Source organism: Bubalus kerabau, chromosome X (assembly GCF_029407905.1).
Source record: "Bubalus kerabau isolate K-KA32 ecotype Philippines breed swamp buffalo chromosome X, PCC_UOA_SB_1v2, whole genome shotgun sequence".
NCBI classification, from domain to species: Eukaryota; Metazoa; Chordata; class Mammalia; order Artiodactyla; family Bovidae; genus Bubalus; species Bubalus kerabau.
The window spans coordinates 70,173,617-70,190,008 of record NC_073647.1 but is presented as its reverse complement, the minus strand read 5'-3'; the positions used below and the strand labels follow the sequence as shown (position 1 = coordinate 70,190,008).

Sequence of the window (16,392 nt, the reverse complement as noted above, 5' to 3'; positions counted from 1 at the left end):
CCATCTGAGCCACCAGGAAAGCAATTAGTAGTAGTAATAATAATATGATCTGTGAGTAACAATGATTACCCAAGAATTAACTGAATTGTCTTCAGGTGTGCTGACTGTGAAATGTAGACTCACTCTATTAAATGTTGGTTTTACAAAATGGGTTGATTTAGGGAGTCTTCATTCAGTTTCTAAAAAGATTCTTTTCATTATCCAATTTCTCTGGTACATAGAAAGTATGATTTGATCAGCAGACATCAGGGTGTAGTCCAGGACTGGAAGGAGAGGCAACCATGCTCTGGAACAAGCAGTTGGATATGAATCCAAACCACAATCTAGTCCAGTCATAGTGGCTCCGAGGACAATCCCAGCCTGGTCCCTCAGCCAGACCTTACCTGCTCCTGCCTATCTTCTCTCCTTCCAGGGTTTGCTGGCTCCTGCCTGCCCCGCTTCAGCACCATGCCATTCATCTATTGCAACATCAATGAAGTGTGCCACTATGCCCGACGGAATGATAAGTCCTACTGGCTCTCCACCACTGCCCCCATCCCTATGATGCCGGTCGGCCAGACACAGATCCCCCAGTACATCAGCCGCTGCTCTGTGTGTGAGGCGCCCTCGCAAGCCATTGCTGTGCATAGCCAGGACATCACCATCCCACAGTGCCCCCTGGGCTGGCGCAGTCTGTGGATTGGGTACTCCTTCCTCATGGTGAGGCCCCACACTGCCCCTTCCCCCAGGGTAAAGGCCGAGGGTAGGGAGTGCTTGGAGGGAAATCCTGAAATCGAGTGCTGAGGGAGCTGGGTGACATGAGGGCCAGGACATTAGGCCAAATATGAGGCCCATTTGCACTCAACAGGTGACACGCCCCCTCATGGGCGTGGTACAGATTGCAAGTAAGAGTTCCAATAAAGGTGACTTCAGAGTAAGAGCTGTTAATAGATCCATGAGGGGATGGGCCCATGGTCTAACCACCTGGTAGACTATTCCATGCTCTCTCCCTTCTCTGGAAAACACCATCATGGGCTTGGAGCAAAGGGTTCTGAGAGCTGCATTCTGAATCCCACTGAATTTTCCTTAATTCAGCCTTTCTCAGATTTCTTTGTCAGTGGAAATCTGCCAGGGGCACTAGCATACTTGGGGGACTTGGAGGGCATCAGCAGTCTGAGAGAAGCTGGCTAGTATGTAGCCACAGCCCCAGGAACTGTGGGCTAGGAGGGCAATTGGGAGCTTGGAGGGGGCACTCCTGGCCCTGAGGCGGTGACAAGGATCCAAAACACAGTGTTTGGTTTATTGACCTGACATGGGGGCTGAACCAAGGGACAGGAGCTCAGGGCTGGAGAAGCAGAGCCTGTTGCCTCCCAGGTGACCAGCTCACGGCCACCCTCTGTCCGTTTCAGCACACAGCCGCCGGTGCAGAGGGCGGGGGCCAGTCCCTGGTCTCTCCTGGATCCTGCCTAGAGGATTTCCGGGCTACTCCTTTCATCGAGTGCAGTGGTGCCCGGGGCACCTGCCACTACTTTGCCAACAAATATAGTTTCTGGCTGACAACAGTGGAAGAGAGGCAGCAGTTTGGGGAGGAGCCTGTATCTGAGACGCTGAAAGCCGGACAGCTCCACACCCGGGTCAGCCGCTGCCAGGTGTGTATGAAAAGCGTGTAGGGTGGCACCTGCCACTCTGCCCCTTGCCCTCCCCTCCTGCACACAACAGTCACCTCACAAACCCGAATGGTCTGAAGAAGGAAGGCCTAAGCCCTTTTGCCCATCTGTCAAGCTGTACCTTGGAGTCTTGTTTGGGCTGGACTACTGGACCTTGGTCACCCCCACCCTCAGGCCCCCTGGGTGAGCCCACCCTGCTGAGGTCTGCTATCCCATTTCAGTCAACCTGGTGCTACAATTCGGTCTGGATGTTTGCGTGATTCTTCATGGCTACCTCAGAAAGACTGCTAGGCCACCACTTTCTTAGAATGCTCGCTTTCCTCACCATCTTGATCAGAAAGCTCTTCATGATAGCTAAGGAGTCATTTCTCTATGTCCAGAGGTCACCGCACATTATTTGGCTTAAACTAGAACCCAGTGTTTCCACACACAAAAAAATTTTCTCTGGTTCAACATTATGGATGGATGGAGCCTGCACAGGGCAAACTCTCACTCTTCACGGAGACAGAATGAGGTGCTGGCCAGTTACCTGGGGTGAGCTTTGACTCCTTCAACAGTAAGCACGACTGTGCTGGAAGGCCAGCTGCCAAGAGGGGCTCATCAACTTCATATGGTCGTAGACAAATCAATTCCTCCTTGTCAGCTCCCTCCCCAGCTACAGGCAGCAGACTTGGCCTGATGTAGAGTAGAGCAGAGGATGTACCAAATGGGGTCAGACCCATAAAGGGAAATGCGAACTGCCGCCCTTTCTCCTGGGCTGGGGGTAGAGAGGAGGATGGGTAAGGAGGTGTGAATTTTGCTTTTGACTCCAGGAACAAAAAGGTAAATCCTTTGTCCCAATTTCTCAGAAGCCCTTGTTTATTCCAAACGCCATCCAGATGTGTGCAATGTGGCAAATCAACACTGCAGTGCTGGTTGCTTTGCATTTTGAGGCTGTGAGAGACTTGCCATTAAAATTTCCATCCAATTGCTCTTTCATAGGTAGCCTGTTAAACCATTTTGATGTTTTTTTTAAGCCTCATAAAAATCTAGCACACTGCTCTCTTTAACAGTTAGCAGACCCAAAGCAAGCCTGGACAGATTATAAACTATATCGTATTCTGTTTAGGGGGATTATTTTAACCATTTCCTTTAATTATCAGTTTCCCAGAACACTTAGCTATGTTGACATGAGGCAATTCCTTCCAGGTGATTCTGTTTCCTTAAATATTATATAAACTGTGCCAACACACACAAAGCATAATCAGTATAATCCGACCTATTGTTACCTTCACTTCTTGAGTAATAAGCATGGTGTCAGCTTTGTACATTGCAAATAAAAGGAATTCAATGTGAACATTTGACTCTTTGACATTCTTTGATGAAAATTTTTCTAAAGCCCATGTCACTGAAATTCCTAAGTCCCCCTCAGAGCCTTGGGGGTTCTTGTTACTGCAAGTTGAGCTTTACAACATAACAGTGAGGCATAGAAAAATACAATGAAAGTCAAGGGCTGAAAATGTCTTCTAACAGGTAACAAATCTGCAAGTTGTTTCAAGATAAGCTTACTACTGTTTTTAGCTCCATCACATGCTTGAGATCAAGAAAGGGCTTTCCATACTTCTGGGTTCTCAGGATCATTTGTAGATTAATCAAAAGGAGAGAAATTTTAAAGTCATTAAAATCAAATCTAAGATATATATGCATGTATTTGTATATGCATAAAATATAGCCTCTGGAAGGATAAACAAGAAATTAATAACATTGGGAGGGTTCAAGGAACAGAACTGACTTGTGGGAGAGAGAGACATTTCACTGAATACCATTTTGCATCTTTCAAATTCTGAATTCACTGGAATATACTACCTACTGGGTAAAATAAGAATATGGAATCTAAGGAAATGAGTATTCAAATATTCTTAACTATACCAAAAAAAAAAAAAAACCCACCTTAGTTTGGTTTATTTCCTTTATTTGCTAGTTTTCATACTGCAGTTGCTGGCCTTCCTGGGGCCTGCTGGGCACTTTGTTGAGCATGGAGGTGAAATGCATACAAGTTGAAAAAGACAAGGAGTGGAAAATGGGAAAATATCACTGGGATGTGAGGTACATCCACACAGGAGAATGGTTAGCAAAACCAATTTGATGAATATGTGCTTTAAAACTCAGTATGTTGCTAGTCTTGAAATTAAGGGCTTCCCAGGTGGCTCAGTGGTAAAGAATCTTCCTGCCAGTGCAGGAGACGTGGGTTTGATCTCTGCATTGCAAAGATCCCCTGGAGGAGGAAATGACAACCTACTCCAGTATTCTTCCCTGGGAAATCCCACGAACAGAGGATTTCAGTCCTCTGGCAGGCTACAGTCCATGAGGTCGCATAGAGTGGGACACGACTTAGCAACTGCACAATAACAACAGTCCCCAAATAGTATTTGATACACAGATTAAATGTCACCACATGAATAATTATCTTTCCAATTATGACTATAAAGCAAAAGGGAGTCAAATTCAACCACAATTTTTAATTTCCCAAACAAAAATCAATAATTTAAGTCAGTGATTAGCAAACTACAGCCTGGGGCTAAATCCAGCCCTTCCCCTTTTTTGTGTGAATAAAGTTCTGTTGCATTACAGCCAGGCTCTTGTGCATGCACACTGTCTAGGGCTGTTTAGGTGCTTCACCAGCAGAGATGAGTAGCTGTGACAGATGCTACATGGCCTTCAGAGCCTAAAATATTTCTTCTCTGGCCCTTGACAGAAAAAGTTTGCAGACCCCTGAATTAAGTGATAAATGATTTAAGGACAGGGTGACATCTGACAAAAGTATCAGTTAAGACGGGGACAATGACCCATTCAATAGTAAGCTTCTCTCAAATAGGAAGATCAATAAATATGCATTTGATGTAATGTCTTTGACATACTTTTTGAGATCAATTATGATTATTTAATACATATTCAAATACTTTAACAAGAACATTTTGTTCTTGTTACAATTGTTCTGATACAATGATTAACACTTTATTATTAGAGCAAGGGAACAGATTGCTTCTTAGTATTTAGCCCAAAGAAGTCAAACCTGAAAGGGTAAAGAAGCACAAGGTAACCATCTCTCATCTGCTGGTGCTGAAAGCAAGGTGGGAGTTGCTGGCTGTCCTCCATACATCCACCTCCTCATTCCAGCAGCTGAAGATTTGCTGTGGCCATGTAAGAAGCTGGGAAGCAAGAGATGGCTCCTAATCTTTCTGCTCCTAGATTCCATGATTGTTTTAGTTCCTTCTGGGGAAAGGGTATATTGTTCATTCTCTCTCTCTTTTTTTTGTTGAGAAATGGTGATTGGCTCAGTCATGATTCCTATCAAGTTTGTATGCTGTTGGCATATTAGGCACTTGCTGACTAAAAAAGTTTTACGTGATGAGTTCATGTTCTTCTGGTGCCAGATGGAAGACAGATCTCCAAGATGAGCTCCCACTATCCTATATGCTCAGAATCTCGAAATCTTCCTCCAGGTCAAATTCCTCTAGTTGTTCAGTAGAGTCAATGAACTCTATCAGAATACAGAAATGAAGGGGAAAAAAGCTTGAAAACCTTTGGTTCAACAGGTCAGTGCGTTACTCAGTAGTTAAGACCATACATTTTTTAATTGCTTTGCTACACAAAAGCTAGTGTAGAGGAGACTTATAGGTGGGACCACTGCCAAGTGTTAGCAATTCTCCATAAAGAATCAAAATAGTTTTAGGGGCCCAAGATGTGAGAGTAGAAAGATCTTGAGCTCACCTCCTCTTACGAGCACAACAAAACCAAAACTATCTGCAGAACAACCATTGATGAAAAAGACTGGAACCTACCAGAAGAGATCTTCTACAAATAAAGCCATAAAGAAGAATTCACAGCAATATGGGTAGGAGGGGCAGACTCACGATATGATCAAATCCCATACCCACAGGCGGGCAATCCACAAAATGGAGAATAATATCGTAGAAGCTCTCCCACAGGAGTAAGGGTTCTGAGCCCCATGTCAGGTTCCCCAGACTGAGGGTCTGGCATTCGGGGGAGGAGTCCCCCAGAGCATTTGGCTTTGAAGGCCAGCAGGGATTTATTGCAAGAACCCCACAGGACTAGGGGAAATACAGACTCTATGCTTCAAGGGCCCACACAAAAATTTCATGTGTACTTGGACCCAGGGCAAAAGGAATAATTTGATAGGAGCCTAGACCAGCAAATTTGGAAAACTCATCAGTGGCCACAGGACTGGAAAACGTCAATTTTCATTCCAATTCCTAAGAAAGGTAATGCCAAAGAATGTTCAAGCTACGGCACAATTGCACTCATCTCACATGCTAGCAAAGTAATGGTCAAAATTCTCCAAGCCAGGCTTCAACAGTATGTGAGCCGTGAACTTCCAGATGTTCAAGCTGGATTTAGAAAAGGCAGAGGAACCAGAGATCAAATTGCCAACATCTGTTGGATCATCAAAAAAATAAGACAGTTCCAGAAAAGCATCTACTTCTGATTTATTGATTATGCCAAAACCTTTGACTATCTGTATCACAACAAACTGTGGAAAATTCTTCAAGAGATGGGAATACCAAACCACCTGACCTGCCTCTTGAGAAATTGTATGCAAGCCAAGCAACAGTTAGAACTGTACATGGCACAACAGACTGGTTCCAAATTGAGAAAGGAGTATGTCAAGGCTGTATATTGTCACCCTGCGTATTTATATGCAGAGTACATCATGTGAAATGCCAGGCTGGATGAAGCACAAGCTGGAATCAAGATGGCAGGGAGAAATATCAATAATCTCAGATATGCAGATGACACCACCCTTATGGCAGAAAGCGAAGAACTAAAGAGCCTCTTGATGAAAGTGAAAGAGGAGAGTGAAAAAGTTGGCTTAAAACTCAACATTCAGAAAACTAAGATCATGGCATCCAGTCCCATCACTTCATGACAAATAGATGGGGAAACAATGGAAACAGTGAGAGACTTTAATTTTGGGGGCTCCAAAATCACTGCAGATGGTGACTGCAGCCATGAAATTAAAAGACGCTTGTTCCTTGGAAGAAAAGCTATGACCAACCTAGACAGCGTATTAAAAAGCAGAAACATCACTTTGCCAACAAAAATCCGTTTAGTTAAAGCTATGGTTTTCCCAGTAGTCATGTATGGATATGAGAGTTGGACTGTGAAGAAAGCTGAGCGCTGAAGAATTGATGCTTTTGAACTGTGGTGTTGGAGAAGACTCTTGAGAGTCCCTTGGACTGCAAGGAGATCCAACCAGTTAATCCTAAAGGAAATTAGTCCAGAATATTCATTGGAAGTGGAGAAGGAAATGGCAACCCACTCCAGTACTCTTGCCTGGAAAATCCCATGGATGGAAGAGCCTGGTAGGCTGCAGTCCATGGAGTCGCTAAGAGTTGGAGACGACTGAGCGACTTCACTTTCACTTTTCACTTTCATGCATTGGAGAAGGAAATGGCAACCCACTCCAGTGTTCTTGCCTGGAGAATCCCAGGGACGGGGGAGCCTGGTGGGCTGTCGTCTATGGGGTTGCACAGAGTTGGACACAACTGAAGCAACTTAGCAGCAGCAGCAGCATTCATTGGAAGGACTGATGTTGAAGCTGAAACTCCAATACTTTGGCCACCTGAGGTGAAGAACTGACTCATTGGAAAAGACCCTGATACTAGGAAAGATTGAAGGCGGGAGGAGAAGGGGACGACAGAGGATGAGATGGTTGGATGGCATCACCGACTCGATGGACATGAGTTTGAGCAAGCCCCAGGAGTTGGTGATGGACAGGAAAGCCTGGCGTCCTGCAGTCCATGGGGTCGCAAAGAGTCAGACATGACTGAGTGACTGAACTGACTGACTGACAGGCCAGACCTACCTGCTGGCCTTAGAGACTCTCCTGGAGAGGTGTGGGTAGGCTGCAGCTCACCAGGGGGACATAGACACTGATGGCAGTCATATTCGGGAATACTCTACCACATGAACATTCCTGGTAGCTGACATGTTGGATCACTAGTGCCAAGACCTGACCCCACCCAACAGCCTGTAGGCACCAGTGCTGGGACACCTCAGGCCAAACAAGTAATTGAGCAGGGCTTCCTTGGCAGCTCAGTGGTAAAGAATCTGCCTGTGATGCAGGAGACCCAGGTTCAATTCCTGGGTTGGGAAGATCCCCTGGAGAAGGGAATGGCTACCCACTCTAGTACTGTTGCCTATAGAATTCCATGGACAGAGGAGCCTGGAGAGCTACAGTCCATGGGACCCCAGAGTTGGACATGACTGAAAGAGTAACACTTCCACTTTTCAGACAAGCTGCCTGAAGAAGTCGAAAGCCCACAGCCTCTAGACATGCCCTCAGACATGGCCATGCCCATCTGAAGGCCAAGTGCCAGCTCCACCCACCAGTGGACAGGCCCTGGCCCCTCCCACTAGGAAGCCTGAACAAGACTCTAGATTCCCCTCATCCTCCAGGGGGCAGACACTAGGAGCAATAAAACTACATCCTGCAACACAGACCAGACCTGACCCTGGGATCACCTCAGCCCTGGCCCTGCCCACAGCAGGTCAATGAAATCTTTGGGACACCCCAGACCTCATATCCAACTGTATCAGGAACTAGCCCCACTTACCAATGATCTGAAACATGCTCTGGGATCCCTGGGCCCAGCAGCCACACTACAGGAACTAGCTCTGCCTGCCAGTAATCCAGCACTAACCTCTGCCATTAGTTGGCACAGCCCCAGAGTCTTCAGAACCCTGACTCCAGCCACCAGTGAGCCAGCACTAGCCCTTGGGCCCCCTTGGATTCTGCAACCAGCCACCTCATGACCAGGCCCCACTAAACAGCAACCAGCAGAATGTGCACAAGGCAGGGCCTGACAACCAACCAGACTTGATGCCAACTAAGCTAGTAGATGGCCCACAGAGTCAGCCCACCACAACAGAAAGAACCAAACAGCCCTCATAGGGGGAACACTTAGAGCACATAGAGAGGAGTGCACTTCTGGGACATATAGGATGCCTCCTTCAGAGGGCCACTTCTCCAAAGTTGAGAAATGTAACTAACCTACCACAGACTTAAAAATACAAATAGCAACTTAGGCAAAATGAGGCAGCAGAGGAGTATATTCCAGACACAGGAACAAGATAAAACTCCAGAAGAACGAAGTGAAGAGGAGTTAAGCAATCTATTCAAGAAAGAGTTCAGAGTAATGATTATAAAGATGATCAAAGAACTTGAGAAGAGAATGGATGCAAAGAGTGAGAAATTAGTTTTTAACAAAGAGAACATATAAAGAACAACCAAACTGAGATGACAAATCCAATAACTGAAATGAAAAATATACTAGAAGATGTATACCTATGGCTTATTCATGTTGAGGTTTGACGGAAAACAAAATTCTGTAAAGCAATTATCCTTAAATAAAAAAAAAATTTAAAAAAGAAATGCAAAAATATATATACTAGAAGAAGCCAATAGTAGACTAAATGATACAGAAGAATGGACCAGTGTGCAGGAAGACAGAGCAGTGGAAATCACTACAGCTGAACAGAAAAAAAAAAAAAAAAAGAATGAAAAGAAATGACAGTTTAAGATATCTCTGGGACAGCATCAAATGCACCAATATTTGCATTATAGGGGTCCCAGAAGAAAAGAGAGATAAAAGACCTGAGAAAATATTGGAATAGATAACAGCTAAAAACTTCCCTAACCTGGGAAAGGAAACAAGCATCCAACTCCAGGAAGTGCAGAGAGTCCCATACAAGATGAACACAAAGAGGAACACACCAAAACATGATATAATGAAAATTACAAAAATTAAAGATAAAGAGAGAATACTAAAAGCAGCAAGAGAAAACAAATAACACACAAGGGAACTCCCATAAGGCTATTAGCTGATTTTTCTGCAGAAATTCTGCAGGCCAGAAGGGAGTGACACAATATATTTAAAGTGATAAAAGGGGAAAACCTACAACCAAGAAAAAGATTCTCATTCAGATTTGATGGAAAAATCAAAAGCTTTACAGACAAGGGAAAGCTAAAAGAATTCAGCACCACCAAACCAGCTTTACAATAAATGTTAAAGGACTTCTCTGCACGGAAAAAAAAGATCACAAATAAGAACAATAAAATTACAAAATGAAAAAGCTCACTGGTAAAGGCAAACATACAGTAAAGGTAGAAAATCATTCAGACAAAACTAGTAAGGAGGTTAAAAGAAAAAACTTGTAAAGTCACCTGTATCTACAATAAGCAGATAAAGGATTCAAAAAACAATTAGATGTAAAACATGATATCAAAAACAGTAATCATGAGGGGAGGAGAGTACAAATGCACAGTATTTAAGATGCATTTGAAATTAAGAGATCAGCAACTTAAAATAGTCACATTTATATACAGACTTAAACAAAAACCACAAACCAAAAATCTATAATAGATATACACACACAAAAAGAAGGAATCCAAACATAACACTAAAGGTAATTATCAAATCACAAGAGAACAAAAGAAGAAAAAGGGGGAAAAAGACCTACGAAAACAAATCCAAAACCATTAACAAAATCGCAATAAGAAGACACATATCAATAATTACTTTAAATGCAAACGGACTAAATTTTTCCAACCAAAAGACACACACTGGCTCGATGCATTCAAAAACAAGACCTATATATATGCTGCCTACAACATATTCACTTCAGATCTACAGACATATACAGACTGAAAGTAAGGGGATAGAAAAAGGTATTCCACACAAATGGATATCAGAAGAAAGCAAGAATAGCAATACTCATCAGATAAAATAAACTTTAAAATGAAGACTGTGACAAGAGACAAAGAAGGACACTACAAGGGATGAATCAAGGGATTCAAGGGATGCATCCAAAAAGAAAATATAAAAATTGCAAATATATATGTACCCAACACAGGAGTACATTAACATATAAGGCAAATAATAACAGTTATAAAAGGAGAAATTGATAGTAACACAATAATAGTAGGGAACTTTAACACTCTAGTTACATCAATGGAAGATCATTGAGACAGTAAATCAATAAGGAAACACAGTTATTAAAATAACACATGAGACCAAATGGACTTAATTGGTATTTATATAGCATTCCATCAAAAAACAGCAGAACATTCTTTTCAAGTGCACATGGGACATTCTCCTGGCCACAAAATGAGCCTTGGTAAATCTAAGAAAACTAAAATCATATCAAGCATCTTTTTCAACCAGACTCTATGAGATTAGAAATCAACTACAAGAAAAAACTGCAAAAATCCACAAACAAGTGGAGGTTAAACAATATGATACCAAACAACCAATGGATCACTGAAGAAATCAAAAAGGAAATTTAGAAGTACCTAGGGACAAATGAAAGTGAATATACAATGATCCAAAACTTATGGGTTGCAGCAAAAGCACTTCTAAGAGGGAAGTTTACAGCAATATAAGTTTACCTCAGGAAATAAGAAAAATCTTGAAAAACCTAAACTTACACCTAAAACAACTAGAGAAAGAACAAACAGTACCCAAAGTTATGGAAGGAAATAAATCATTAAGATCAGAGCAGAAATGAAATAGAGACTTAAAAAAACAAATAGAAATGATCAATAAAACCAAAAGCTGGTTCTTTGAAAAGATAAAAAAACTGATAAACCTTTAGCCAGACTCATCAAGAAAAAAAGGGAGAGAACCCAAATCAATAAAATCAGAAGTGAAAAAAGAGAAATTACAACTGACACCACAGAAATACAAAAGATCTTAAGAGACTACTATGAGCAACTACACAGCAATAAAATAAACAGTCTAGAAGAAATGGACAAATTCTTAGAAAGGTACAATCTCCCAAGACTGAACCAGGAAGAAACAGAAACTATGAATAAACCAGTTACCAGTACAGAAATTGAATCAGAAATTTAAAAATTCCCAACAAACAAAAGTCTAAGACTGGATGGCATCACAGGTGAATTCTACAAAACAATTAAAGAAAAGTTAACAGCTATCCTTCTCAAACTATTCTAAAAAATTACAGAGGTAGAAACACTTCTGAACTCATTATATGAGGCCACTACCACCCAGACACCAAACCAAACAAAGATATCACACACAAAAAAGAAAATTACAGGTCAATATCACTGATGAACATAGATGCAAAAATCCTCAACACAATACTGGCCAACTGACTCCAACAATACATTGAAAGGATCACACACCATGACCAAGTGGGATTTATCCCAGGGATGCAAGGATTTTTCAATATCTGCAAATCAATATAATATACCACATGAACAAATTAAAGAATGAAAACCATATGATCATCTCAATAGATGCAGAAAAAGCTTCTGATTAAATTCAATATCCATCTATGATATAAACTCTCCAGAAAGTGGACATAGAAGGAACATACCTCAACATAATAAGGCCATATATGACAAACACACAGCTAAACATCATATTCAATGGCAAGAAGCTGAAAGCATTCCCTTTAAGATCAGGAACAAGATAAGGATGCCCAGTCTTGCCACTTTCATTCAATATAGTTTTGGAAATCCAGGCCACAGCAATCAGAGAAGAAAAAGAAATAAAAGTAATCCAAATTGGAAAGAAAGAAGTAAAACTGTCACTGTTTGCAGATGACATGATACTATACATAGAAAATCCTAAAGATGCCATCGGAAAACTACTAGAGATCATCAACAAATTTGGTAAAGCTGCAGGGTACAAGATTAACATACAGAAATCTATTGCATTTCTGTACACTAACAATGAACTATCAGAAAGAGAAATTAAGGAAATAATCCCACTTACTATCACATTAATGGGCTCCAAAATCACTACAGATGGTGACTGCAGCCATGAAATTAAAAGACGCTTACTCCTTGGAAGGAAAGTTATGACCAACCTAGATAGCATATTGAAAAGCAGAGACATTACTTTGCCAACAAAGGTCCTTCTAGTCAAGGCTATGGTTTTTCCTGTGGTCATGTATGGATGTGAGAGTTGGACTGTGAAGAAGGCTGAGCACCGAAGAATTGATGCTTTTGAACTGTGGTGTTAGAGAAGACTCTTGAGAGTCCCTTGGACTGCAAGGAGATCCAACCAGTCCATTCTGAAGGAGATCAGCCCTGGGATTTCTCTGGAAGGAATGATGCTTAAGCTGAAACTACAGTACTTTGGCCACCTCATGCGAAGAGTTGACTCATTGGAAAAGACTCTGATGCTGGGAGGGATTGGGGGCAAGAGGAGAAGGGGACAACAGAGGATGAGATGGCTGGATGGCATCACTGACTTGATGGACGTGAGTCTGAGTGAACTCCGGGAGTTGGTGATGGACAGGGAGGCCTGGCGTGCTGCGATTCATGGGGTTGCAAAGAGTCGGACATGACTGAGTGACTGATCTGATCTGATCACATTAAAAAGAATAAAATACCTAGGAATAAATCTACATAAGGAGGCAAAACACCTGTACTCCCAAAACTATAAGATGCTGATGAAAGAAACTAAAGATGACACAAACAGATGAAAAGATATACCAAATTCTTGGATTGGAAGAATTAATATTGTTAAAAACACCATACTACCCAACACAATCTACAGATTCAATGTAATCCCTAACAAATTAACAATGGCATTTTTCACAAAACTAGAACAAAAAACTTTCCAATTTGTGTGAAAACAGAAAAGACCTCAAACACACAAAGCAATCTTGAGAAAGAAGAACAGAGCCGAAGGAATCATGCTCCCTGACTTCATACTATACTACAAAGCTACAGTCATCAAAACAGTATGGTACTGGCACAAAAACAGAAGCATAGATCAATGGAACAGGACAGAAAGCCCAGAAATAAACCCATGCACTTAGGGTTAATTAATCTACAACAAGTGTAAGTTGCTCAGTCAAATCCGACTCTTTGCAATCCCATGGACTATACAGTCCATGGAATTCTCCAGGCCAGAATACTGGAGTGGGTAGCTGTTCCCTTCTCCAAGGGAATCCAAGGGATTCTTTACTATCTGAGCCACCAGGGAAACCTAAGAATACTGGAGTGGGTAGCCTATCCCTTTCCAGTGGCTCTTCCCCGCCCAGGAATCAAATCAGGGTTTCCTGCATTACAGGTGGATTCTTTACCAGCTGAGCTATCAGGGAAACCCAATCTACTACAATGGAGGCAAGAATATACCATGGAGAAAAGACAGTTCCCTGAATAAGTGGTTCTGGCAAAATTGGACAGTTACATGACAAAGAATGAAATCAGAATATTCTCTAATACCATATACAAAAAATAAACTCAAAATAAATTAAACACCTCAATGTAGGACTGGATACTATGAAACTCCTAGAGGAAGACATAGGCAGAATACTCTGACATAAATTTCAGCAATATTTTTTTGGATCTATCTCCTAGAGTAATGGAAAAAAAAGTAAAAATAAACAAATGGGACCTAATTAAACGTAAAAACATTTGCACAGCAAAGGAAACTGTAAACAAAACAAAAAGATTATCTATGGACTGGGAGAAAATATTTGCAAATGATGTGACTGCAAGGGATTAACTTTCAAATACACAAACAGCTCACATAGCTCAGTATCAAAAAACAAACAGCCCAATCAAAAAATAAGCAGAAGACTTAAATAGATATTTCTCCAAAGAAGCCATACAAATGGCCAACAGGCACATGAAAAGATGCTCAATATCACTAAGCATTAGAGAAATGAAAATTAAAACTACAATGAGGTATCACCTCACACTGCTCAGAATGGCCATCATCAAAAAAATCTACAAATAATAAATGCTGGAGAGGATATGGAGAAAAGGGATCCCTCTTATACTATTGCTGGGAATGTAAATTGATGTGGCCACTATGGAGGACAGTGTGGAGGTTTCTTAAAAAACTAAAAATAGAGTTACCATATGATCCAGCAGTCACACTCCTGGGCATAGATCCAGAAAAGATGAAAAATCTAATTCAAAAAGATATATGCACCCCAATGGTCACAGCAGCACTATTTACAATAGTGAAGACATGGAAGCAACCTAAATGCCCATCTACAGGTGAATGGATAAATAAGATGTGGTGTGTATATATAATCGGAGAAGGCAATGGCATCCCACTCTAGTACTCTTGCCTGGAGAGTCCCATGGACAGAGGAGCCTGGTAGGCTGCAGTCCATGAGGTCACTAAGAGTCGGATACGACTGAGCAACTTCACTTTCACTTTTCACTTTCATGCATTGGAGAAGGAAATGGCAACCCACTCCAGTGTTCTTGCCTGGAAAATCCCAGGGACAGGGGAGCCTGATGGGCTGCGGTCTATGGGGTCGTACAGAGTCAGACACGACTGAAGCGACTTAGCAGCAGCAGTATATATAATATATGTATACACACACATGCATGTATATGTAATGGAATATTACTCAGCCATAAAGAAGAATGAAATAATGCCATTTGCAGAAACATGGATGGACCTAAAGATTATCATACTAAGTAAACTAAGTCAGAAAGAGAAAGGTAAATACCACACGATATCACTTACTTGTGGAATCTAAAAAATGATACAAATGACCTTATTTATATAACAGAAATAGACTCACAGACATAGAAAACAAATTTATGGTTACCAGAAGGGAAAGGGGGATGCTATAAATTAGAAGTTGGGATTAACAGATATATACTACTATATATAAAAAAATAAATAAGAACCTACTGTATAGCAAAAGGAACTATATTTAATATCTTATAATAACCAATAATAGAAAATAAACTGAAAAACTTATCACCTTACTGTATACTTGAAATTGGCATAACACTGTAAATCAACTATACATCAATTAAAAAAAGAAATGAACTAGACTTGTTACACAGTCCTGTTCACTATGATGAAGATGAGGCTCTGTAAGATCTTTGAGGAACCTTTTGAATTACCCATGTCCTCTGATTTGTTTTCTTAAACCAGACCATGAAAAAAAAAATTCTACTCATTTTGATTTTCCATGGAGCTTATTTTCTTTTACTATTATTCTTTGAAATTGCTAAGTATCAGTTCATCAGAAGAAATACCATTCTTTGATCAGTCCAACAGTAGAAATTTTCATTCCACAGAAAGCATGACCCACAATTGCTTCTGTCTCATAAAACAACTGCTATCCAAGGGTCTGCTGGCCAGAGAGCTTCTGAACAACAGCTTACCTGCCCCTGTGGTTGTTACTTCTGGCTTGGCTGGAGGAACAAAGGGAGGCCAATGTGATGGATGTTTCTGAACTAATTCAAACATCCTTAAATTTTCCTTTAGAATTTCCTGAGGAGACATAGAATCAGTTGTAAACACTGCAGAGTCACTACATTTCTGTCCAATTGGCAATATATGACTCCAAACCCCAAGAGAGTGATCTGGTTATTGAAAGGTGAAAGCACAGGCTCAACAAATATACCCATCCTGTACCAGACCCATCTGAAGACCCATCCCTCTTCAATTCTAGATACTGTTGGCCAAGGAAGAAAGGCTACTGGTGGGAGGGATCTGATGGAAGGCTAGTACCCACTGCCTGTGCTCCATCATAAGGTTCAGGTCATTTGCCAGTTGCACGGGACCAACTCAATTTAGGGATAAGATGTTCCTGAAGTGTTGGCTCCAAAGAAATGTGGGTTAATTAATTAAATCTGCCCCCAAAGAACATCAGTACATGTTGGCATGATTTCAGTTTTGGTCCAAGACATATGGTATATGTCCTAATTTAAAGACCTTGGTCTTAT

The 16,392-nt window shown here is 41.4% G+C and overlaps 2 protein-coding genes across 4 annotated transcripts in view; one reads left to right on the top strand and one right to left on the bottom strand.

The window, feature by feature from the left end:
• Positions 1 to 3,047, top strand: part of COL4A6 (collagen type IV alpha 6 chain) — a 337,408-nt gene extending 334,361 nt beyond the window's left edge. Inside the window, exons 47-48 of the mRNA XM_055564756.1 lie at positions 413 to 699; positions 1,389 to 3,047. Coding sequence (XP_055420731.1) covers positions 413 to 699; positions 1,389 to 1,649 — 548 coding nt within the window. The 3' untranslated portion in view covers positions 1,650 to 3,047. The remainder of the gene's footprint in view (positions 1 to 412; positions 700 to 1,388) is intronic.
• A 361-nt stretch (positions 3,048 to 3,408) lies between these two features.
• Positions 3,409 to 16,392, bottom strand: part of ATG4A (autophagy related 4A cysteine peptidase) — a 79,971-nt gene continuing 66,987 nt past the window's right edge. For all 3 annotated transcript variants that reach the window (XM_055564757.1, XM_055564758.1, XM_055564759.1), the window contains 2 exons: positions 15,829 to 15,937; positions 3,409 to 5,166 (listed from right to left, as the gene is read on the bottom strand). In XM_055564757.1, coding sequence (XP_055420732.1) covers positions 5,096 to 5,166; positions 15,829 to 15,937 — 180 coding nt within the window. In that variant the 3' untranslated portion in view covers positions 3,409 to 5,095. The remainder of the gene's footprint in view (positions 5,167 to 15,828; positions 15,938 to 16,392) is intronic.